Source organism: Nelumbo lutea, chromosome 2 (assembly GCF_056320005.1).
Source record: "Nelumbo lutea isolate HS-2025 chromosome 2, American lotus-T2T, whole genome shotgun sequence".
Lineage (NCBI taxonomy): Eukaryota > Viridiplantae > Streptophyta > Magnoliopsida > Proteales > Nelumbonaceae > Nelumbo > Nelumbo lutea.
In genome coordinates, this window is record NC_142685.1 from 55,548,397 (window position 1) to 55,573,118 (window position 24,722).

Sequence of the window (24,722 nt, forward strand, 5' to 3'; positions counted from 1 at the left end):
AATAACTCCAAATTTTTATTTTTATTTATTAGGTTGGCGTAAGAGACGATATACCTTCGCCGACTTGACCGGGATCCAATTGGCGACTTGTACGATATGGCAAGTGGCCTACTTCATGAGCGGGTTATCATCTTCGACTCCTTTGACTCATGTAGCCACGTCAATAGAACTGACTCCCATCCTGCCCACTTTGAAGGCAATGAGATAAGCGTTATCACTTTGTGCAGAGTCCGCTTCCGGGCGTGAAACCTCCTCGATCTGAACCAGATGGGTCGGTGAGCTCAAACACACTACATGAAGCCCATGACAAGCTGCGCCTATAATAAAGACGTCCCATTCCTCAAGAAAGTTACACACGATTCAACTCTCAAGCATATTAATTCTCTCTTTTTAGCTCTCCAAAAATTTATCACTGACTTAAACATCGGAGTGCCTGATGAAGGATGATTTGACCCAATTTATGAAACGGTGACACGTAGACACTGATCCAACGTAAGCGACAACTCAGCATTGTGGCCCGGTACAGCTAAGTAACGGGCCCATAAAAGTAGCTCGCCACGACGCAAGCTCCGGGTTCCCCGAGCTACCCCCAAAGGGATATTCCGAGGCAACTTCAGCTCGCCAGCTATGAAAACCAGCTCGCTCGAACTCCCAAGCAGACAAGTCATCCCGAGGACTAATTCTACTAAGGGTACTCCCGAAGTATTCTGAGCTCGTTGCAAAGTAGCTCGGGAGTGGGTCGCACGAGCATTCCACAGGAAGCTTCTATCTGACAGGCCGTGCCAATCAGACTGCGCCATATCCCTTACTGACGGCGCAGTCCATGTCCTTTCGACGATTTGCGCCCACGTCTCTCAATAGGCGGAGGCGTGCATATCACTTTGGAGACGTGTCACTTGCCCGGGTAAGGAGTACGTCACAACGGCCACTTACACAGCCCTGGCAGGTAACGGCTGTGGCAGAGGGTCCAGTGGCGGTTATGTCCGATCTCCCCAGGGAGTATAAAAGCCCTCAGGGCAGAGGAGAAACTTTTTCTTGAAACCTCAGATCTCTCGAATACAGAAAAACTGCGCGACCCCCACTCTTAACCTTCGTTTTTCCCTTTATTTCCCATACATAGTACTAACTTAAGCATCGGAGTATTCCCACCGGGTAAATCTCTGGGAATCTTTCCTTTCATCTTCTCAGATGCCGTTCGTTGCCAGTAAGGAGCCAGTCAACGGTCAGCTAGGAGTGCTCGGATCGCACTACATCAGTGCTCACCCTAGATAAAGCAACCCAAACACTCTGATCTCTCTCCTTACAACTCAACCACATGACCTCACGGAGTCTGAAATCCGATCACGTAACATCACAGTCCTTCCAAAGTTAGCCTTTGTTACAAATGTTATTATAGATTTTCGCTATGATTGTTGAGATGAATTTTAAAATTTCAATCTATTAAATCGTCCTAACCATAAGTATTCAATGTGTAGTGACCCTGAAAACCGGTAAATATTATATGATATACACCAATATATTGTGATACTCGGAACCTTGCATATGATATGTTCAGCTGAAACCTGCTACACGGTTGAGATCAACCACAAATTTTCCTCTTTTGACCCCCCAGGAGAACCTTCTACTTTGACTCCTTTTGGTTGATATAAAATAAGAGAGCAACAGAAACCAAACACCACAATAGTGCATATTTATATTGGAATCGGAATTACAGTTGGAAGCCTTGTAATGGCGATCAGCTGGGCTGGTCTGGGCCGAGCCAACCACTAGGCACAAAAGACATTTTCAGGCCTGAAGTACGTTGCCATTATGGGCCTAACAGCTATTGACTAATGAATGAGTTTATGCAGGTGAAAATAGCTCTAGGAGTCCTGGAGATATCAATTACAACATACAAGTTTTGGGTTTTGTGCTTGGGGCGGTGTTTGGTATTAGAGTCATTTTTGGCGTGTCAGTAATCAGTATAGGCGTTTTGCTCTCTTTCTTATTATTATTTTTTTTTTGTTTGATGATTGAACGTCTTCAAACCATTTCAGGTAAAACGAATTATGTGAAAATAACCTTTAAGCCCCGTTGGTTTATTAGTAAATAAAAGAGGAAAGTTGGTCAATGGTATCTGTTTCCCATTGGCCAATTTTACGGTGTTCTTTTTTTATTAATTTTATAAAACATGATGAACAAATTGATCCTTTTTAATATTATTTTTTTATGAATAAAAATGTCATTATATTACTTATCGGGAATCATATGAGTAAATAAATTTTAGAAATTTGTAAATAAATGGGACATTGGATGAAACATCATTTTAACATTTCTTGTAATGAAAATGATGTTTTATTTCAACATTTTAATCTATATAAACCTGTAATTATTTTGTATGTATTTGGTTCTGTGGGCATTTATGGTAGGATATTTATTTATACTTTTTTCACTTTAAATTAGGGGTATAAACGGATGAGTCAATATCCAAATCCAAATCCGATTAAAAAATCTGATACCCGAATTCGATTCGATATCCGATAGATATTGAAAATTAATATTTGAATTCAAATCCGATAAAATATTTGAATATTTGATTTGATTCCAATTCGACTAAATATTTTTTTAGGTAATTAATAATTGTTTATATAAAGTATATAAATTATTTATATAATTTAATTGTTATATATATAAATTATATGAAACATTTAAAAATTTTATATATTATATATAAGAATTAAATAATCGGTTGAATTTGGATATTTGTCGAATTAAATCACGTCATATCCAAATTCGACTGATTGGATATTCGAATTATCCAAATTTGATTCGATTACGCTGAATCTCGAATTCGAAATCGGATTTTCGAATACCATTGACACCCCTACTTTAAATGTTTATTTTTACCTTTTCACTTTAAATGTTTTTAATTTAAATGTTTCTTGTTTTTATTGTTTGATTGGACTTCACTTTAAATGTTTTTTTCTTTTTCATCTCAAATTAATACCCATTAAAGTGTGCCACATTAGCATTTGGTTTCAAAAAACGCTAGGGCGTTGGGGGAAACAAGAATTTGACGTCTCCCCAAATGCCCCATGCACAAAAATCAAAACGTTAAAATCAAATCATTTCAGTTTTCTACTATTTATTTGAATTGATAAACGGTGAAAAGAAACAATTGTTTCATTTTGCTTCATCTGCAATTAACGCTAACGTCTATGTGGTGTTGATGTGGTGACATTTTTTCAATAAACGCCAACATAACAAAACACATACTTTATTGAATTACAAGACATGACTATTGGATGAGAAAACGTCAATGATACCAAACATCACGTAGAGGTGTAAATTGGGCCAGGCCACCCATGGCCTGCGTGCCGGCACAGCCCAGCGCATAGCCTGGCCCAGCACAGCCCGCGACACGGCCCATATATATATATTTTATATATATTTATATAATATTATATAAATTATAATTGTATAATAATATATAGTATATAATATATTAATAAAATAAATATATTTTTTAATTTTATTATACTAATTTATTTAATTATTACATATATAAACAATTTTATACACAAAATTCATATAAAATTAAGATTTTAAGTTTTTTTGTCAATTTTTTAAATAAATAGCTTTAGTCTGATGCACGGCCCGACCTGGCCCAAGGCTCAACCCATGGGCCAGCCCGACCCACGACACGGGCCCAGGCCATGGGCCGTGCTGGGCTGACCCCCAAATTTTTCATTGGAGAGGACGGCACGGCCCAACACGGCCCAGTTTACACCTCTAACATCACCCAAGGAGATGCCTGAAACACAAATTGAGCCAGCCGCACAAGAATGGTTCAAGGCTTATTGGATCGGGGAAGAAACCGGAAAATCGGGTGAAAAAGGAGGGAGATTTGGATCCGGTCCGGTTCATAAGACTTCTGGGCCGGCTGGCAAGTGGCAAACCGCAAACCCTTAAGAGAGACTGTTTTCTTGCACGTGCCGCCATGCACTTTTAATTGTTCTGGGTTCTGAGGTTCTCCTTCAATGTCCAGAGTCCAAACGCAGCGTCCCTCTCATCACTTCATTCATGGCTTCCCAAATTCTCGGACGCGCTCTCAGACACCGTTCCACGGAACTGTTGTCGACGAAGTTGGGGAAGAACCTCAATCCGAACAGTAAGGTTTTCTCGTCTCTCGATCGGAGCCTTTCTTCTTTTGCTTCTCCTTCTAATCCAATCCGAGCTACTCTGTTTCCGGGTGACGGAATTGGCCCGGAGATTGCTGAATCCGTGAGACAGGTTAACTCTCGAAATCATAATTCAGATTGTTTATTTCAGTTTCTTTCTGTTTACAATTTGTGATGCATTGGATTCCTGGTAAAGCTTCTCCTTTTTTTTTTTTCTTTTTAATACCATACCATTAATGGAAATTACAATTTGATCGGTTTCATTCTCTCTGTCTGGGCTCAGTTTTCTCTCACTCGATCGATCAATTGAATATTTTAAGTTAAACAGAAAATAAAGAAGGGATAAAAAAATCTATTGTTTTCATTGTTCTCCTGATTTCCCCGTGATGAGTTTTCCTGTTATTTAATTGATTGAATTCGCATAAAGTTCAATAATAAAAGCGATAGGGATAGTAGATCGGAATTTGGATTTGGAGAAGATACCTAATGAGTTTTTTTTTCCTTTTTCTTTTCGTGAATCATCTTATCTGTGATAGACTGATAGTTGAAACTACCCAAGCATTTATTTGAATTAATAATGGTCTACCTCATGGACAAGCCATTGATGCTTTTCAATTAGTTAAATCTGATACTTCCTTTAATACAAAAAAAAAAAAAAAAAAAAAGAAAAAAACTATACTTTCCTTGAACAAATTTGAAATGTTGAATGCATCTTTGAGAGATATAGCAGAGTCTTGCATTATTTGAACAAATGCAGGTTTTCAGAGCAGCTGATGTACCAATTGAATGGGAAGAACACCATGTAGGAACTGAAATCGACCCTAGAACACAGAGTTTCCTAACATGGGAAAGTCTGGAATCAGTCCGTAGAAATGGTGTGGGCTTGAAAGGTCCCATGGCCACACCCATTGGAAAGGGTCACCGGTCACTGAACCTTACTCTCAGGAAAGAACTTGGTTTGTATGCCAATGTTAGACCTTGCAACAGCCTTCCTGGCTACAAAACACGATATGATGATGTCAATCTCATCACTATCCGTGAAAATACAGAAGGAGAGTACAGTGGTCTTGAACACCAAGTAAGTCTGCTTCAGTGGTTTTAACATGTGAATGGGCATGTATCCATCAGAAACATTTAGACGTGTGCCTGTGATGCTAGGTAGTTAGAGGTGTAGTCGAAAGTCTCAAGATCATCACACGCCAGGCAAGTTTGAGGGTGGCTGAGTATGCTTTCCTCTATGCCAAGACTCATGGTCGACAGAAGGTATCTGCCATACACAAGGCCAACATTATGAGGAAGACTGATGGTCTCTTTCTCAAGGTCAGCTGTTGTAGAAATTCGAACTCCAGATTACCTCATCAACTTGACTGTTTCATCTTAAGTTTTATATTTTTCTAATGCTCTTTTCTTTCAGTGTTGCCGGGAAGTTGCGGAGAAATACCCTGATATACAGTATGAGGAAGTTATCATTGATAATTGTTGCATGATGGTATGTTTTCTGTTCACACATGAATGTATTAACTGTTTTTGTGGGTCAAACAGTGCAGCACTAGCTGTGTATAGAGGTATACCCTCACATTAATGTCATGGTTTCAAGACCCCATCTTGCAGTACCAACATAGATACAAAAGTAGCCTTCATAGGCATATGGAATCAAGAGAAGCTATTTATGAAAAGAAAATTTGAAAGAACCAAGTATAAACTCTGACTGTCTTGTGGTGCTTTAAACAGCTTGTGAAGAATCCAGCACTCTTTGATGTATTGGTGATGCCAAACCTCTATGGTGATATCATCAGTGACCTCTGTGCAGGCTTGATTGGGGGATTGGGATTAACACCTAGGTTTCTACCTTTATATCATCATCTTCAGTTAGAATATTACTAAGTATATTATCCATCCATAAAGATCCTCTTACGTCCATAAACTTTATATGCAGTTGCAATATTGGTGAGGGAGGTATTGCTTTGGCTGAAGCTGTGCATGGATCAGCACCTGATATTGCCGGAAAGGTTAGCTGTTAAACCTAGATGATATTTTGCACTCTTGTTCCCATCAATTCGTTGTCCTATTTATCATCACAATCATCATCGTCATAATCATCATCCAAGGGTTATCCCAACTATATGGGGTTGTTTACATGAACCCTGTTTCACCATTCCTTGTCCAATTTATGAACAACTTAAAATTTCCACTATGGTTCTCATTCATTACTGGCTTTCTTATTTTTGTTTCTAATTGGGTATTAATCAAACCAATCTAGAATCTTGCCAATCCAACTGCTCTACTTTTGAGTTCTGTTGCAATGCTGCGCCATCTGAAACTCCATGATAAAGCGGATCAAATCCAAGATGCCATCCTCAATACTATTGCAGAAGGGAAGCACCGAACTATGGACCTTGGTGGCACTTCAACAACTTCGGATTTCACAAAGGCAGTTTGTGATCGTCTCTAAGAATATTTACAGAAAGCTGGTTTTTCTATGGCAGTATACACTTTGTCCACCCCATGGAGCTATGTCTACAAGTTCTTCCATGCAGAGGTTTTATGGATTGGTTCTAGATGGCTTCAACAGAGAGGAAGAGAATATTTATATTATGGATTGCTTCTAGCCATTGAATTACTCAGCCTTACTGATTTTGGCTATTAGCTTACAAGGCATCTACTAGAAAATATCCAGCGGCAACTAGGCAAAAATAAATGTGGCCTCTGGCTCATGATTATCATGTAATCTTTACTTCTTTGAACATTTTCAATAAATTTTTTGTTACTACTCCAACAAAAAGAAAAGAAATAGCACCCTGATCTAAAACTGTAATCTTTTTTTTTTTCATAAAATATAATTTTCATAAAATTCTTTCCTTTACTTTTCTTACCCTTTTCTAAATAAAAAAAGTACAATATTTCTGTTAAAACAGTGAGTCAATGACTGCAACTAATGTGAGGCAAATAGTGACTTCAGATTGCAATCGTTAAGAGAAGTAGAGGAACAGTCATCTTTTGGTATTCCATTGCTTTTCAAGGTTCTTTTTCTCATGTGTATTGGCTTTCTTATGTTTGAACATAATTGTTTTTGGCAGTTTATCAAATGGTTGCATTGGCTTTATGTGCTTTATTTGGATTATGTTCTTTATTTTTTAGACAAAATCTATGGTACATGAATTGCACCATGAAGCAATAAAACTTGAGTCATTGACAAACTAATACATCTAAAAAGTAAATAGACCATATGAGATTTAACGTGTAGTAAATGTTCAAAATGCATCATAGTTGGACTCTTATTTTGGGCTTTAGTTATAACAGTATTTCCCAAAGTCTTCAAACCTGTTTCCTTTCAAAACACAAACTTGATTGGGCTTCAAGTTATCCATATCAGGTATTGATGATAGTATATATATATCATTCTTTCATATGCATCCTTGTAGTTGTCTGATTATATTGGATGTTATGTCCTCATTAAAATTCACTAAAATGAAGGTGCTTGCTAACTTTCTGGTAAAGTTTCTAACTGGTTGTAGCAGAGACATGTCCTTCCTTTACCAGGGTTGAGGGGACTCAGTCCTGAGTCCGGATCTCCTGCCCATGAGAACTTTGCCCACATTTATCGCAGCCACACATAGAGAACATCTCATCGCATAGTATTATGCAAGAGGAGATGTTTCCAATTCACGGGGGTAGTATATTGTGGGTAGGCGTGGACAGAGTTCTCATGGGCAGGAGATCCGGAGTTCTCAGTCCCAGGTCTCTACTAAAATGGATTAGAGTAAATAGTGTTTGATAACTGCTGAAATGACTGAACTGAATGATTTATCAATTTGTCTTTTTCTGAAAAAATTAACTAAACAACAATAACAACAACAATAATAAAAAAATAATAATAAAAATAAAAATAATAATAAAATATTTGAACTCAACTGTTATCAGATGGCGCCTAAAACTATCCCTCATCTTATCTTTTATTCAGTAAAACATAACTCGAACCCTACCCCACCAGTATTAATAAAAGATAAAGAATATAAAATCCTAGACAGGCTACCCACCTGCATGTAAATGCTATAACTCTTAGACTCTCAAGAAAATTATACACTTTCAGTTTTCAACACCTGCCACTTGAATCATTTTTCACTTTTTTCAGTCCCCACCAAAAATAAAAACAAAAGAAATTTTTAATCCTTGTTCTGTGTAATCATCAATTTCATTAGAGAAAGACAGCAGATGAAAGGAAAACCAGACCAAGCAAAACAAAGTAATAAATTACATATAACCAAAAAGCTACTGCTCAAATGTATCTCTCTCTTTTTCTTTGAGAAAAATATATTTTTTAACTTTTTTCTCAAGTAAAATATTCCTGCATTTTTAATTTGGCCCCTCTCTTTTGTGAGGACGTAAAACATAATTCAAATGACTACTTTTTACTTCATTAGTTCTTTCTCACTAAGTCTTATATTTAATGCATTAATTTCTTTCTCTCTCATTAAATCTGATGGTTAAGATATCTTTTGTTTCTCTCTATTTAATTCTATTAATTAAATCCTTTTTACAAGGAAAATTCTACTAATTAAATCTATACACAATAATCTTATTAGTATAAAGACTTAATGACTAAAAATGAAGCTGTTTTTAATTCATTAGGATGATGGGTAAATAATTCAACCATCAAAGTCAAATGGAGCAACTCATGATGCGATAATCAAATAATAAAATTTTAAAAATTAGATAAAAAAATTGTGGAGAAAATTTTGACATATCTCTAATGTTATATAATCAACATACTAAATAAAAGTATGTATGGTAGATAAAAAAATATTTTTATTGATGATGAAATGGAATAAAAAATTTAAAATCAACCCTGAAAGGAAAATCATTTTCCTGTTTGGATGGTAGGTTAGTGGGTCAGCCGCTTAAGTCAAATGGGTCAAGCCATGACACCATAATTGAACAATAGAAATTAAAAAAGTCCATAGAAAAATTAATACTCAAGTTTTATAGAAAACATTTGGGCACGTCCCTAATATTTATATTTATCATATTAATAAAAAATAAGTGAAAAATATTTTATTGACGATGAAAATATAATACAAACTTTAAAATCGACCAAAAAATCAACCTTTATACACCTAGATGGTGGGTTAGTGGTTTAGTTGTCAAGGTCAAATAGGTCGACCCATGATGTCATAATTAAAAAAGTAAAAATAAAAAAATAAAAAACTATAAAAATAGAGAGTTTGTAAAAAAAATATGGCAATTCTCTAATATGAAATATTCATCATATTAAAAAAGTGTGTTAAATAAGAATTTGTTAGTAATAATGGAAATGGAATAGATCCCATGACCCCACCAAGTCAAACAATTCAATGGTTCAAATAGCCAAGTTCTCATATTGTTGACCATGTCACAGTTTTATTTTTGTTTCTTTTCTTCTTTTTTTTTTTTTTTGCAAGCAGTTTGTTTGTGAATAGGAAGTCAATAATTCAACCAATCAAGCTATCTTGTTGACCAAGCAAACAGTTTTCACCTTTTATAAAAAGTGATTTGGGTTGAGAAAACTTGAAAATGTCTAGGTGACATGTCAATTAGTCTGAGTGACTGATTCAACTAAACATCGAAGCCATTAATAATTTAATATGAATTACAAGTATAATGATTTTAAGTTAGGTCTTTAGGTCGAAAGGTCACAAATCCACTGAAATACTTGATCACTTGTCTTACGTCAGTTCTAAATAATGATATTATTATTATTATTATTATTATTATTATTTGAAATTGTCAATACATTTACTAGTCAAACTAAATTACTCAAAACTTGACTTTGTCAAACACTGGCTAACAAAAACAATTAGGAGAATGACGTTCAGCCCAGGGTCAAAATTTATAGGCACAAAGTACATTTGGGGTAGGTGTCAATTTGGAATGATCCCAATTCACGGGTGAGTATAGGTGCATAGAGTATGATCTTTTGACCTTTTGAATATTTATAGATTTGCAGTGAAAATAAAAAATCTACTTTAGGCCCATCCGTGCTTTTCCAAAACAATTAATCCCATGATAAGAAAATGATCCTTTTGGCAATCTGAAGGATTTGTTAAACAGAAACTAACCCTTGCAGTAAGTTTCAAAAGATATTCTTTTTAGATGGGATTTCAAATCAAAGCCATCGAAGTTCCTTTAGGCTGTATTTGGTTTGAAGGAAAAGGTAGGGAAAGATAGAAAAACCTTTACAAACCTTGTATAGGTTTCCCTGTCCTTCCCTTCCTTTCCCTACCTTTTCCTTCAAAACAAGCATTGCCTTAAATGAAATCGCCTCAGCCAGCTGTGGAAATGAGTTACACAAAAACCTGAAGCTAATCCTATAGTACTTTATAGCAGGCACAACCTAATACTGAGACAGGCTATTTGGTTACAATCCTGCTACAAAGAATCACTATTTGATTAATGAATTCCTAGGCAAAATGATTCTTTGCTAAATTTTTTAAATACAAAAGATTCAACTCTTAGAATGAGTTTTGAGCCCAGAAAAAGGAATTTCTCCAATAACTTTCATACGCTCAAACTTACAAGCGATTATTAGATTCAAAAATTCATCAAAATTGGATGTCTGAAAGCATGCCAAATCAGCATGAAGCATCTTTTCAATAATTGGAAATCATCCTTTAGATCCTATGCATTTTTTTTGTACTATAAAATAAAAATGTTATTAAAATATATAAAAATAAGAGAAAAGATTGCAACAGAGCCCAAACGCCCAACCTGTATCGCAACCCAACTCAGATTGAAACACCAAGCCAACTGAACAATGAAGCGAAAATCCAGCCCAAAATACCAAATTACATAATGAAACAAAATACCCCAGATTCAGTCTGATCCTATGCATGCTCATGTACAAAAATACATTGAGGCTGCACCTGCACATCATGCATTATTCTCCATATTTTTAAGGCTCGTATCCAAAAATTGGTATAGGGATAATTATCAAAAGAAATATAGCATCGACCAGGACAAAAACAGAATAGGATTCCACTAAAGAGAAATGAAGGGGAAAAACAGAAAGAACACAAGGAATATGGATTTATAAGCAATATGCTAGAACTATGCGGGGTTTGAAGTTAAATACAATGACATGTTATGGACAAAAATGATCAGTTCCATCCACCAGCAAAAATTGAAAATGTTAGCAGCTCATTCCTGTGAGTTGTAGTCTTCATTACACAATTCCCGGTTATCAGCACTCTTTGATAGTAAGGCTCAGAAAGATGTCATACAATAATGGGACTATGTGCAATATGTTACAATATTATACAAGGACCCTTTCCCTCCCATCCCAAAATAGCACTTGTCTTCCATAGATAATCAATCATCATCAGACAAATAAACAACATCAGCCATCATACAATTTCCGGTTCCAGCTCCCTGTACCGTACCTCCAGTTGCAAGTTCAGAGGTGCCCCTTGTGCTCAAGGTTTCTTGGCAAGTTTGTAACAGTTGCAATGGATTTGCAATCTGGTGGTTGTCAATATCCATGAGATGATCACGAGAAGGCATGGAAGTGTCAACTAACAATGGAGAGCCACCTGCAGCATCAGGTTGGTGACTTCTGCTAAAATGCCCCACTGCATTGATAGGCAATTGGGGAAATGGATGCTGAATGGAAGAAGTGGCCGAAGGATTACCAAGGGACTGCTGCTGACTGGGCATTGCACAAACACCAGATGTAAGATTGGCTGCCAACGAAGGTGTAGCAGCAGGAGTAGCAAGGAACTGATGACTAGGCATTGGACGAGGAACAGGAGAGTTGGGTATTGACACAGATACAGATGGTCTACAGGATTGGAGATGTGGGGCTGGGGCTCTTTGTTCTGTGCCAGCTTGGAGATTTCCTGTGGTAGGGACAATGGAGCTGAAGTGTGATCTGGCAGGGTTGCTTGAGAAAAGTGCTGAAGAATGGTGGACAACATGCCCTGGTGCGGCTGCAGACGAGCCTGCTGTAATGGGAGGTCTTGGCACTTGTTGCTGCCCTGAAAGGAAAAGTAACTGTTGAATGAAGCTAGAGGACACACCTGAAAACAAAAATAAAGGTCAGAAGCTCCATTGCATAAGAAATAAAAGATCAATGCAAGAAAGTTGTGCTAACTTAAATGCTAAGAGTAACCACCTTGATGTATTAAAATGCATTTCCATACTTACATGTTGAGCTTAGATCATTCTGCATTTCCATACTCAATTAATTGCTAATTTGGGTTGTTAGGATCAAAGTAAATCTAATTTTTTTCTAGTAGTGTAATGAAAATCAACATGTCAGTTCTAATTATGTGCATCTCCTGGCCCTAGTAGTTATAACATGGTCCTTTTTTGTGAGTTGAGAGGCCCCAGGATTAATCCTGAGGTGGTAGATTTCTGTGGATTCAAGGCTGCATCTTTCTCATGTTAATCGAGCCAGCTGGTTAGAACAGTAGGCCCAGAATTTAAAACATCTTCCTACTAAGAAAAAGTAGTCATCAGGGAATGCAGCTGGAGAAGAAAAAAATGGTTCAGGTAAAAAGGAGAAAAGAACCAGTTACAAATATGGACACAGACATGGATAGGGATAACAAGGATAAAAATCTCCATTTTCTAAAATCGGTGACACAGATAAGGGCATGGGTGTCCCATGTAATATGCTTATATCACATGTTTATATTTAGCTTTTGAAGCTAATGTCGTTTTTTAGTGAAAAAAAAAAGAAGCAAAATGTCGTTTCACAAGACTTGTGTCTTTCCAGATTTAATTAAATTTCTAATATATGTAGATTTTTATAGTAAAATCTGTTAAGCATACAGGTTTACATATTTTAAAAGAGTTGATGATATGAGTACATCTACAAGTATCCATGTAGTATATGGTATCATATCCAACACTGATGTTCTAGACAAATACAGGTATCTGGATATCATAGCTCTGATGTAGATCTCCATCTGTCCACTTCTCTAGTTTACTAGAACAGAAATGGGCAAATTCTTCCAAATAGAATAACAGATCTAGACACCTGAAATTTTGTTACCATTAAACCTTCTTGATGTCAATGTTTCCTTATCCGTCAACACATGAACAGCTGTTGCAAACTTGCAATCATTTTTGCAACCTTAGTTTTATATAAAGAGATCATATCCATTTGTTTAACTAGAATAATTAACAAAATCCAATTATTCATGCCATTCTGTTTCCCCCATATTGAAGTTTTATATAAAGAGATCATATCCATTTGTTTAACTAGAATAGTTAACAAAATCCAAAATCCAACTAGATCATATCCAAGTTTCCCCCATAAATCTTATCCCAACTATATGGGGTCAGCTACATGAATCCTGTTTTTCCATTCTGTTCTGTTCAAAACCTGAGTAGATATCATTTACGAGATTTTTTTAGGTGCTTCTATCTGCTTTTTAAATTGTCCAGTGTGTCATGTGGCACTAAGGTCACAACTTCCCCAAGTTATCATCATTTTTTCTTCATTAGTTTTCTTCATATTGCATAGAATGCCTTATTTCCCTAATCCAAATGATCTATTGTCACAGGAAATTGCTGATATTTCCAGGAAAGAAGAAATCGTTTTTTATCATACAAGCATCGCTTAGGAAAATAGAACCACACAACCAACATTTCAAGTATGAATTCCAAGGATCAACTCCCAAACCATGGACTCTTCAACACGGTTGTCTAGAAGTTCAAAAGCAAACCATTAGACATTTAAAGAATAAACAAGTTGGTTCATGAAAGGATCCTAAATGAGCTATATACCTTGCTGTGCTCCCTGTCTTCCACCGTATTGGGTTCTGAAAGTCTCAGCCAATACTAGGTTCATATAAACTTTATTATAATTTACTTCAAGTTCTTTCTTTTTCCGCACCATTGCTGTCTCAACCTCATGAAGTTTGGTTGCATACTTCTTATTTATCTCTTCTATCTCCTTGTCACGTTGAAATTGAAGCCACAATTTCTAATCAAACAATCAGAAGTTATTTTGAATAAGAAAAATATGACAATTGGTAAAACTCCTTGGAACAACACTAGAGAGTTCAGGCACAAACCACATCTTCATGTTTCTTAATGGTTTGCTCCTCCTCTTTGCATAGTCTTTCCAGTTCATCTTGAAGTGGGGACCAGTTCTGAGGCATCCGTGAAATCAGAGTAGTTTGTGGAGGGCGACTACTGGATTCGGGAGCAGTGGTAGTGCTTCTGGTATCTGAAACATGTATTCCACTCCCACCTGAAGGTAGAATTTGTGAACAGCTATTGGATTCAGGACAAATGCCCATGCATCTGGGATCAGACACGTGTGAACCACTTCTACCCAAAGGTGTTTCTGTAGGGGGTTGTGGTAATGACCGTGAGGGTTGTGGAACAGAATGGTTAGGTGGCTCAGCTGGGTTCTTGATTTGTGATTGATCCGGTTCAGAAGAAGTACCCCTTTCATTACTTTGGCTATGTTGTTTTCCTGTAACTGCAGCTACATTGGGTTGATTGTGTTCAGAGGCTGGATCCGTAGATTGAGGCAGCTGCAATTGCACAGCAGGTGCTACAGCCAAGTTATCATGATTAGATTGTTCAGGTGGTACAGCATCTTCAGTGTTTAGTGGAACTTCAACTTGTTGAGGACTCCTCCACACAGCAGAATTTGATGGGCCATCAATTTGCAACCCAGTTGAAATGGGTGGTTCAGGATGCTCAACAGAGAGTACCTGACAATGCACTGAACCAAGTAAGACTGCAATTTCACCAATCCTCTTTCATAGAAGTAATGTAATGGGAGAGAATTGTTCCAAATAGATAATGCATACAAGCCATTTTTTACCAATAGCACAGTCAGTATATACGGAAAATCATTCTTACATGAGATGGAAACAGAAATCTATTGGACTAGGTAAAATGTCCGGAAGACATGATTTGTTCGTAAACATGGTTTAAAATGTCCCTTGTTTCCCTAATATTTTTACAACATATTTCCATTTCCATGGGTAGTGACACAAAATTTTACCAGAATCGACATATTCACAATGAACACTACAAGCACTATGTGGAGTATAAGAGATAGTTTCCACAACATATTTCCATTTCCACTTCCATGGGTAGCAACAAGAAATTTTACTGGAATCAACACATTCCTTAGTGAACACTACCAGCACTATTGTAGAGTACAAGAGAAAGTATTATAGCATAAGTTGGTGACAATATTGTTGATATGTGGAGTAACAATGTTATTGCCCGCCTAACTTAGTGACAATATTATAGCATAAGTTGGTGACAATATTCCTTAGTGAACACTACTAGCTCAATATTCATTTGAAGTTAAATATTAGTTTTTGTTGTGTAATATACTATTTGGCTGATCTATTACCAACTGTTTATATTTTTTGAGTTTAAATTTTGCTGTAACTCATTCTATCATGAATCTCCGAATGTATTCTTTTGTCTATAACCTTAGTTTCTTAGCTTTGTTTAATGATTTGGAACAAGATAATAATTTAAACACATGTGCTTATGCTTCTTTTATCATTTCATGCAATATCATTCTATATTTTGCATATTTTACAATGTTTCCACCATGTTTATAATTTTTACAATATTTCCCTATGACATCTCTGACATTTCTGACGTGTTTCTTATATTTGGACGGCCAACATTAACACCGATATCGACATTTTAAACCTTGGTTAAAAATATACTTGTTAATCTTACATTATCATCATCATATTCCATGCATTATCCCAACCATATGGGTTCACTTGTTAATCTTACATAATATCCAGAAATATTTAAACAACTTTTACCAAGAAATAGCATTGCAGGAGTTGATGCTTCAGAGGTGACTCTGGCTGTATCCTCTTCAAATGCAACAGTTTCCAGAACTTCCGGCAGTACCACTCCACCTGGCACTAATGGTACATCCAACCCACTTGACTGCACTTCAGGAATTGATGTTTCCATGGGGATGCTGCCCCTATCAACTTGATTTTGAACAATTTCCGTACTTTCTGATGGAATTACTCCATCTGACATAACCAGTACATCCGGCCCACTGGTTTCCATTTGTATGAAGCTGAACCCCGTATCTGGAAAAGGAAGCTTAGCAACTGCCTCTATTGGTCTCCCAGACCTAGCTTCTTCCAACCAATGAGCCTTCATCTGCTTCTCCTCATTCCTTGCTGCCAGCTGCAAATTCTCAAGTTTTTTCTGATTTACCTCCATAAGACGAATGAATTCTTTCATTTTTCTTGAAAAGTCAACATCCAGAATATTCAACTTATCTAATCTAGCTACTATATTAGTATTTATAGTTCGTATAAGAGCAGCTTCCAACTTGTATTCCTTTTCCAGATCTTCTTTTTGCTTCTCCTTAATTTTATTGAACTTTTGAACTTCCTCCTGTTGCTTTCGAAGGAGCATCTTTATTCTCTTTGCAAAAATTTTCTCAACTTTTATAGTATCATTTGAGAAGTTGTTACTGAGTGATTCATTGGCTTTTTCAGAGTCAGATGCATATCCTTTTTTGGTAGAGACTTGTTGATTAAAGTCACTACTATGAGAGCTCTCTCTGATCTCTCCTTCTTCCAACTCTTGCTGATCAGATGCTATGGATTGTGAAGCCCTTACAGGCAAAACGCTTTCTCCAACATCCTTAGTTCTTGGTATATTATCTTTTGTAGAATTAGATTTCTTCACATTATCCTCTCGGCTAGAATATATTTTTCCCAGTACACGCAATTTAGGGTAGACATGTTCTGCTTCTTCCTCCTTGCAGTAAAAATTCATTAGCTGTTTTGCACGTTCAAGTGAATCCTTATGGTCGATTTTGTGCCTTAGCAAAGAAGCTGCTGTCCAACACTGAATAATGCAAAGACTAAAAGTAAAATGGATATGCAATATGCACACACAGAAGAGAGATTCCACATGAAATAAAGATACAAATACAGTAGTACTCAGCCAAGATTGACCAGATTAAGATTTCTTTCACAATGCCTAAATCACAAATTCATAAAATCAAACGAGAGAACATATAGCAGAGAGGCTAATACATCAGATATCTCTTGAATGAAGTATAGTTAGAAGTTGTGTATGATTGAGGCTATTAATAGGGATATCTCAAAAGTCCAGCTCACAGGATAACCCTGCAGACAATAAAATTGGTACTTAGCTTTTCAGGTTCTGCACATTTTCCCTTCTTCTGCAAAAGCTTAAGACGACAGATCCATGTAACTTTTTAGTCTGTCCAGTGCAAGCGGCAGACCATGGTTATGAAGGAAATGAGTATTTGGATGCCTAAGCAATGCCTACACAACAAGGCAATGACAAGTCGTACATGTCTACACATATTCAATAAATTATAGGACTTATCAAAAAACCACCATCTAATCAAGTCCCTAGAGTCCTAAGATGACGCTCAGGTGACTGCTAAAGCACTACTTTGGATTGAATATCCTGTTCAAAGGTTACCACCACAAAAAGACAGTAATGTAGATAGAACATCCTTCATTGGAAGGGAAAAAATATAGAATCTAAGGTCTACCACAAGGGAAGATTCTATAAAACAGTTGAAAGACTAGTATGGAGCAGTGTTGCACATTCAAGAAACATGCCCTAAAAATCAGTATGGTAGAAATGCATATTCTGAAATGGATGAATGGAAAAACTAGAAAGGATAGGGTCAGAAATGAAGTCATTCAAAGGAACCTAGTAGTAGCTACAATAGGTATAAAATGAGAGAAAGTAGACTAAGATGGCCACATGCGTAGAAAGACCACCTACAGCACTTGTAAGAATAAGCAATCTGTTGCAAGTTGAAGGGGCTAGAAGGGCTAGGAGCAGGCCAAAAAGGATGTGGGTTCAAGTAGTAAGAAATTATTTAAGTGATAAGGTGATGATGATGAAGGTCTACCACAAGATTTTAAAAGAATCAAAAGTCTATGGAGACACAAGTACTCAGGGTAGGACTATAATCCAGTCATGCTAGCTTTAATTACTCATCCAGCTCACAAGAAGATGAGCATGAATTTAAAGCTCATTGAACAGTGTCCAAATAGAGACCAGGTTCACTCATCTGAAAGTGCCTTATAAATAGTAAAGGATATTGTACTGCTATAAAGAGGGCAAGACACCCTCAAAAAATGATAGAACTTCATCTGAAAGTGCCTATTAGAAGTGAGTTGTCTTTGGCAAGCCCATAAATCAGCTTGTTTCTATATAAAACAACTCTAGAAAAAGTAGAACTGTAGAAAAGAATACTATTCTTATATATGCACAACCTTCCATCTCCCATATCTTAACCCCACAAAACCCCAATACCTATGTTTCATCCCTCACCAAAACCAAAAATCCTTTTCTTTTCTTCCCCCACATCCACAAAGACCCACCTCTGCTCATTACAAAAAGAATATAAAAAACACTCTAGTGGGTTGGCCTGGCCCAGCATGTTCTATACCGGGCTAGGACAAATTTTTAACCCCGCAGCTGGGGCTCGGTCTCCAAACACCAGGCCCAACTATTTTTCGGGCCACGCTTGGCCTTTCCCAAATAAGCCCGGCCTGAGCCCAAGCCCAACTCGATAATACTATATATATATATAATAAAAAATATATTTTTATACTAATAATATATAATATATAATATATTATATAATACTATTAGTAGCAAAAAAAGCATGTATAATATATAATTAATATATTATAAAATTTTCTGCTCAGGCTGGGCTTTGGGCTTTATATAGGGTTGGGCTCGGGCTCGGACCTTGTCATCTTTTGTTTATAAAGAGGCAAAGCCCAGCCCAAACCTGACCCGGCCCGGCCTGTGAACAGGTTTAATCCTCAGGAGTTGGTCAAGTCAACATGGTGGTTGGCATTGAGGCCCACATATAATCAAATGATATCTGTTTTTCTCTAAATTAATCAAACCAGGTCTTGTTCAACATCTCAGTCATGGAACACCTTAACCCCATGAACTAACATTCCCCAAGATTCCATATCTTAGATATCCAGTCTTGTTTCCATAGTTTTGTAATCAGAGGCTCAAATTAATAATTTTACTGTTGTTTCTCTAAATCCATGAGCTTCACAGACATTGAGCTGATCAAGACAGTTAAGTTCAATTTTCAGATCGTAGCAATCAAGAATTGTCAACAAGCAAAGGTAGTGTTATCAAATGTAATAAACAGTTTTTTTTTCTTTATCAAAGGATATATAGTAATTAAGGTGTACATGTGATTCTAGGAGAGAGCAGAGAACCTAGTCGCCTAGGTGATGAAATTTGAAAAAGAAGAAAACATAATTTCTAAATCAATCTTTAGTCTTGTATACAAACAAGAAATCATATAAATTGAAACATAGCAACACTTTTACTGAATAACAATGGATTTCATATGGTAACATGCTAAACACAGTCTCATTCCAATCTAATAGGATTACAACATAATAAGTACTTAATACCATGCTTCGCAATATGGGCAAGAAGTGATGCAAAGTATTCTAAGAATCATTTTTTTCCAAATATCTCTGATACATTGGCAATATTTTAAATTTCACTAGTAAACTATATATCTGAGAGTTAACATGGACTAATAACCAGGAACCCCGACATTGGTGAGGTTTTACAGGTTTCTGTTGTCAAGTGACTGAGAGGATAGACAGAGGCTCTCCCTCACCCATTGTTGGGCCATGTTACAGTTAAGTTGAGTTGTCATAAATGAGAGACAAAACCTCCCCCTCTCAGGTTTGAGCACATGTGGTTTGGGATGGATGGATTTATAAACATGTTGGAGAATTGGTGGGATTCGATGGAGGTTGAGGGCTCAGCAAGTTATGTGACAAGCTGGAAATTAAAAGGTTCTAAGGAGAAGATTAGAAGGTGGAATAAGGTGGTGTTTAAAGAAGCTGAAAACAAAAAAAGGATGAGATAGATTTTAAACATAATTCAAGGGCTAGACAGAGGAGAAAAGGATGCTGAATGAAGATGAAAGAAAGAAAAAAGTGACAGAAAGGCAGCAATATGATAAATTGGCTTATCAGAAGGAAATAAATGGAGGCAGAGGTCAAAGGCATTGTCGTTGAAGGCCAGAGATTAAAACAGTTTTTTTTCTCCCATAAAGTAACAAATGCTAGAAGGGATAGCACAATTTCAAAAGTAGAGGTGAATGGTCAAGTGGTCGAGGAGAACAGAATTAAAAAGACTATAATTAACTTTTATGAAAATCTGTTTAAGGAAAAATAGGTCCACAGGCCAAAGTTGGATGATATTCAGTTTAATGGCTTATCTGATAGTGATAACCAAATGGAGCTTGAAAAAGAATTCTTTGAGGAAGAGATCTATTAAGCAATCTGCGAGACAGAAGTTGATAAAGCTCTAGGCCCTAGTTGTTTCACATTTGTTTTTATTTTTTTAACTAATTGGCATTTTCTGAAGAAAGATTTAGTGAGAGTGTTTGAGAATTCCATGAGAGATCAAGCTCAAGTAGGAGCTTGAACTCAACATTTATCACTCTCATCCCTCAGAAAGGTGGGGCGGTAAATCTGAGAGATTTTAGACCTATAAATCTAATTGCAAGAAGAATGAAGAAAGTTTTGGGGAGTACTCTCTCTCAAAATCAAGGGGCTTTGTTGAAGGTAGGAAAATTGCTAATGAATTGATTGACTCAAGGGTGAGAAGCAAGAAAGGGGTGCCTTTTAATGTGGATTTGGAGTTCCTTTATCACCTTTTTTTATGGTTTGCTGAGAGCCTGATGTCACAGAGGTAGTTCTACAGCGGAAGAAACCCGTTCGACGTCCAGGCCAAGGTAGGCCAAGACAAGCCTTTGTGTGCTGCAAGGCTAGGAGTTGCCCGATGAGATGGCATCACCAAGGTCAGTAGCACTGGATCATGACCTCAAGTCGCATGGTCGGGGCACTCGGCTGGCTCTAGCCGGTCCATGGGAGGCGCCGCTTACGTGCTAAAGGGGGAAGGCCATGAAGTGAGGCGACTATGTGCAGAAGAGGTGACTTGGCACCGATGTGAAGGGTCTCCTGTATGCCGATGATGTGGGCACCTGTGTGCCATGTTGATAGGCAATCGCTTGGGCCGGAACACACCCGTGCGCTAGGGGCAACGGGATAGCTCATTCAGCTTGGGCAAGGTGCTGGCATAGTGAAGGGTCATGCTTGAGCCAGGCCCGCATGCCAAGCCTCCCTTGAGTGTCGGTAGCGCAATGCCGGTGCACTGTCCCCATGAGCATGTGTGCGCCCATGAGGAACCCTGGTAGCCATGCTATCCATTAACCAAGGCCGCCCTGCAAGGGAAGTTGGTCTAGGAGTGCCAAGGTTAGGCACCCAAGGAGGTCGACCACCCCTCCTCAAAGAGTACGTTAAGCTTTTGGTGGTCTGCTTGAAGATAACATCAATTCTCCCAAAAATCTTACGGGCGAAAATGACGGTGATGTCCCTTAATGTAAGCCTGCCAAGCATAGGCAAGGCTAAACTTGTGTCAGATCGTAACACTGAGGCATTTTTTAAGATGACAGAGAAGGTTATGTTGGTTGGTGTGCTGAAAAGTTTTAATGGGGGAATTTAAGTTGGAGATATCGGGTTCTTGCATTTTGCAGTTGACACTTGTGATCTCACAATGGAGAACAGTGAGGCTTTGAAATACATTCTAGGCTGTAGGGCAGGTTGAAAACTTAGCAAAGTTGGGGATAAAGTGAGGTTTGGCATGGGACTTCCCACAAAATATTTGGGCTTTCTGTTGGGAGATAATTGCAGATCTAGCAGCATTTGGAAATTCCATTACTGAAAGTGAACAGAAAATTGGCCTTGTGGAGGGAGGGAGGGAGAGAGATTTTGTGGGAAGAGGGGTTGATTTTTGAAATCTTAAAGAAATTCAATGTTGCCTTGCTTGGGAAGTGGTGATGGAGATTCTGTGAGGAGCCCACCAGTTTGTCAAGGAGGGTAATTAAATCAAAGTTTGGTGCTAGAGAGTTGGATTGGGAGGCTGATCTGGGGGTTCACTCCCATGGAATCTTATAGAAGTCTTTTTTTTATCAATAACAGAAACTCATATTATTAATAAAAATAGGATTACATACAGCACTCCGGGAAGAGATAAAGTGACTTAACTCTCCCCAAGAGAACAAGAAGGAAATTACAAAATAGCCCAAAGCATTTGCTCCCTTCCCACCCCCTGCTTTGCCAATGTATCTGCAAATGCATTTGCAGTTCTCTTCACCCAATGAAACTGAAATTCCAACCCCCTGGATAACCATTAACCACTTAACGTCCCTCCTTTCATTGGAAAATTTCCAGAATCCACTGCCCTTCCTTAACCAGTTTACAACCAATTTTAAGTCTCCTTCAACAACTAGCTTTTGAATATTCAGCTCCTTTGCCTTCCTTAACCCTTCCCAAACAGCATACATCTCAGCTCAAAGAGAGTCACCAACCCCAATGGGGCCTGAGTACAGAGCAACCACCTTCCCATTTTCATCTCTGAATACACCTCCAACTCCTGAGGCCGAGTTTTGAAGGAGTACAAATACAAATATGTAGAGTGCAAAACGTTATATTTTCTATGTATTTACGCTGTACATATTTGCATTTGTACTCTTTCCAAACTCAGCCTGAAGGTCTTGGATTTCCCTCACTACTACCATAAAAGTTTAATTTTATAAAACCAGGAACTGGTGGTGACCACTGAGGGCACACAGCTGAAAGAGATGATTCAGAATTTGCCACCTCCTTCCAGCTACTAAGCAACATACCTGTGGAGACATCAGCAAACAACTCCAATGATTTTACCCACTGTACCACCCTAACTGTTATAACTTCAACAATATCTTCTTTCTTCCTTCCTTCTTAGAGAAAATCCTTAATTTCTTTCCTCCCATAGGGTCCAACATATGGCAGCTCTCAAACATCTCCACAAGATATTCCCCCTCTTTTTCGGCCACCTAAAGAAAGAAGCAGCAAACAACCCTTGTAATACTTGGAGGGGTCCACCTATAACCAATAAAGCCATAAACCACTCCCAAATAACAGAACCAAATGGGCAAGTGATTAATAAGTGGTAGGGGCTTTCACCACTAGCCTTGTGTAGAGAACACTGTGTTCGTATGACAGCATGTGTAACCTTTGTTAGTCATGTCAGTGTTAGTTGGTAGTTATCTTAGACAGCTTGTTAGTTCAGTTTGTTATTTATTTCAGTCTTTTATTTGTTTTATTTGCCATGTATGTATTAAGGGCAATTCTGTCCTTTCCTACATTTAGTGAACATAACCTATAAATATTAAGAGAGTGGCGGCGGCAGACTCATTCAATCTGTCCCTCCTTTCAAAACCCTTGTGCACTTCTACTTCTTCTCCTTTCTTCTTCCTCTTCCTTCTATTTTTCTCAATCCGAAATCAGTTGGGATTCAAGACTGATTGTAGTCTTGATCGACTACTTGGTATCAGAGCCTATCTAAGGTTTCTCATGTGAATCTAGTCCAGTCGACCACATGAGAACTATCTAGGGGTGGAAGCTTACAAAGGACTGTTCGTTGGCTGATTCTTGGAGGTTACCAGAAAAGTTTAGCAGCTGTTCGAAGACTTGTCGTGGCTTGCAGGGTGTTTTGGTAATCAGGAAGAACCAGAGGAGGTTAGGGTTCAGGCCACAATTGAAGGTAGCGATCAGAATTCTCTGGGTAAGTCTTTATTTTTCCCTAGAGATTGCTGTCAGTCAAGATAGGTTGGACCTATCTAGGAGGAGCGGCCGAACCCTCCTATTTTCTCTCAGAGGTGATCAACTTTTTTTAGGGTTTGTCATTAACCCTACGGCTAGACTTGACTGTGAATTCTCTTGGAAAGTGCGGCTGAGCACTGTTTATGTTCTCACAAGGGTCTTCCTAACCCTAATTCTGCTTCAGCTCTACAGAGTGCTTTCTAAGTGAGTTTCAGACCTGGTTTTGGCTTCCGAGCCTATTTTGAGAGTGAGAACTGTTATCAGACTGCATATATTCTGATTGTCGATTGGTTTCAGATCAGATCTGAACTGATTTCATACAGTTTTCTGATTGTGATCAATTGCTTCAGTGCTGTTTTCTAGTGTGGAAACCCTAATAGTTCTTAACTACTGATTCTTGACCAAGAATGGAGTTCAAAAATCAGGGAGAAGGTGAGTTTGGGAACGACAGTTCTGATGGTATGTCTAAGACTACATTTCAGATTACAACTGTGAAATTTGATGGATCCAATTACTTGGAATGGGCCCAATCAACCATGATGGCTATTGGGGGAAGGGGAAAACTTAGCTATCTATTGGGAGATGTGAAAGAGCCTTCCGATGAGGACCCAATGTATACCAAGTGGGTTCAGGAGAACTACTTGGTTATGACATGGCTGTGCAACTCGATGCAGTCACATATCAGCCGAAATTACTCGTGGGCAAAGACAGCCAAGGAGATATGGGATGTCGTGAAGGAGACCTACTCCCAACCCCTTAATGTTGCTAGGGCCTATGAACTAAAGTGTGAAGTGAATAACCTTAAACAAGGAGAGAAACCAGTTTCCGTGTATTTCTCTACACTGAAATCACAGTGGCATGA

The 24,722-nt window shown here is 37.8% G+C and overlaps 2 protein-coding genes across 2 annotated transcripts in view; one reads left to right on the forward strand and one right to left on the reverse strand.

The window, feature by feature from the left end:
- Positions 1–3,978: 3,978 nt before the first annotated feature.
- LOC148870840 (isocitrate dehydrogenase [NAD] catalytic subunit 5, mitochondrial-like) lies at positions 3,979–7,011 on the forward strand. Its single transcript, XM_088972366.1, has 7 exons — positions 3,979–4,272; positions 4,918–5,238; positions 5,319–5,480; positions 5,575–5,649; positions 5,892–6,001; positions 6,097–6,169; positions 6,421–7,011. The coding sequence occupies exons 1-7, from the start codon at positions 4,063–4,065 to the stop codon at positions 6,610–6,612; spliced, it is 1,143 nt and encodes a 380-aa protein (XP_088828492.1). The 5' UTR covers positions 3,979–4,062; the 3' UTR covers positions 6,613–7,011.
- A 4,174-nt stretch (positions 7,012–11,185) lies between these two features.
- Positions 11,186–24,722, reverse strand: part of LOC148870841 (uncharacterized) — a 126,784-nt gene continuing 113,247 nt past the window's right edge. The window contains exons 19-22 of the mRNA XM_088969997.1: positions 15,959–17,012; positions 14,219–14,895; positions 13,929–14,127; positions 11,186–12,211 (exon numbers count right to left, since the gene is read on the reverse strand). Coding sequence (XP_088826123.1) covers positions 11,505–12,211; positions 13,929–14,127; positions 14,219–14,895; positions 15,959–17,012 — 2,637 coding nt within the window. The 3' untranslated portion in view covers positions 11,186–11,504. The remainder of the gene's footprint in view (positions 12,212–13,928; positions 14,128–14,218; positions 14,896–15,958; positions 17,013–24,722) is intronic.

Coding starts and splice junctions, on each gene's coding strand:
- LOC148870840 (XM_088972366.1), top strand. CDS start 4,063: ATGGCTTCCCAAATTCTCGGACGCGCTCTCAGACACCGTTCCACGGAA. Junction 6,002..6,096: donor GGATTGGGATTAACACCTAG/GTTTCTACCTTT, acceptor CTTTATATGCAG/TTGCAATATTGGTGAGGGAG. Junction 6,170..6,420: donor CACCTGATATTGCCGGAAAG/GTTAGCTGTTAA, acceptor AAACCAATCTAG/AATCTTGCCAATCCAACTGC.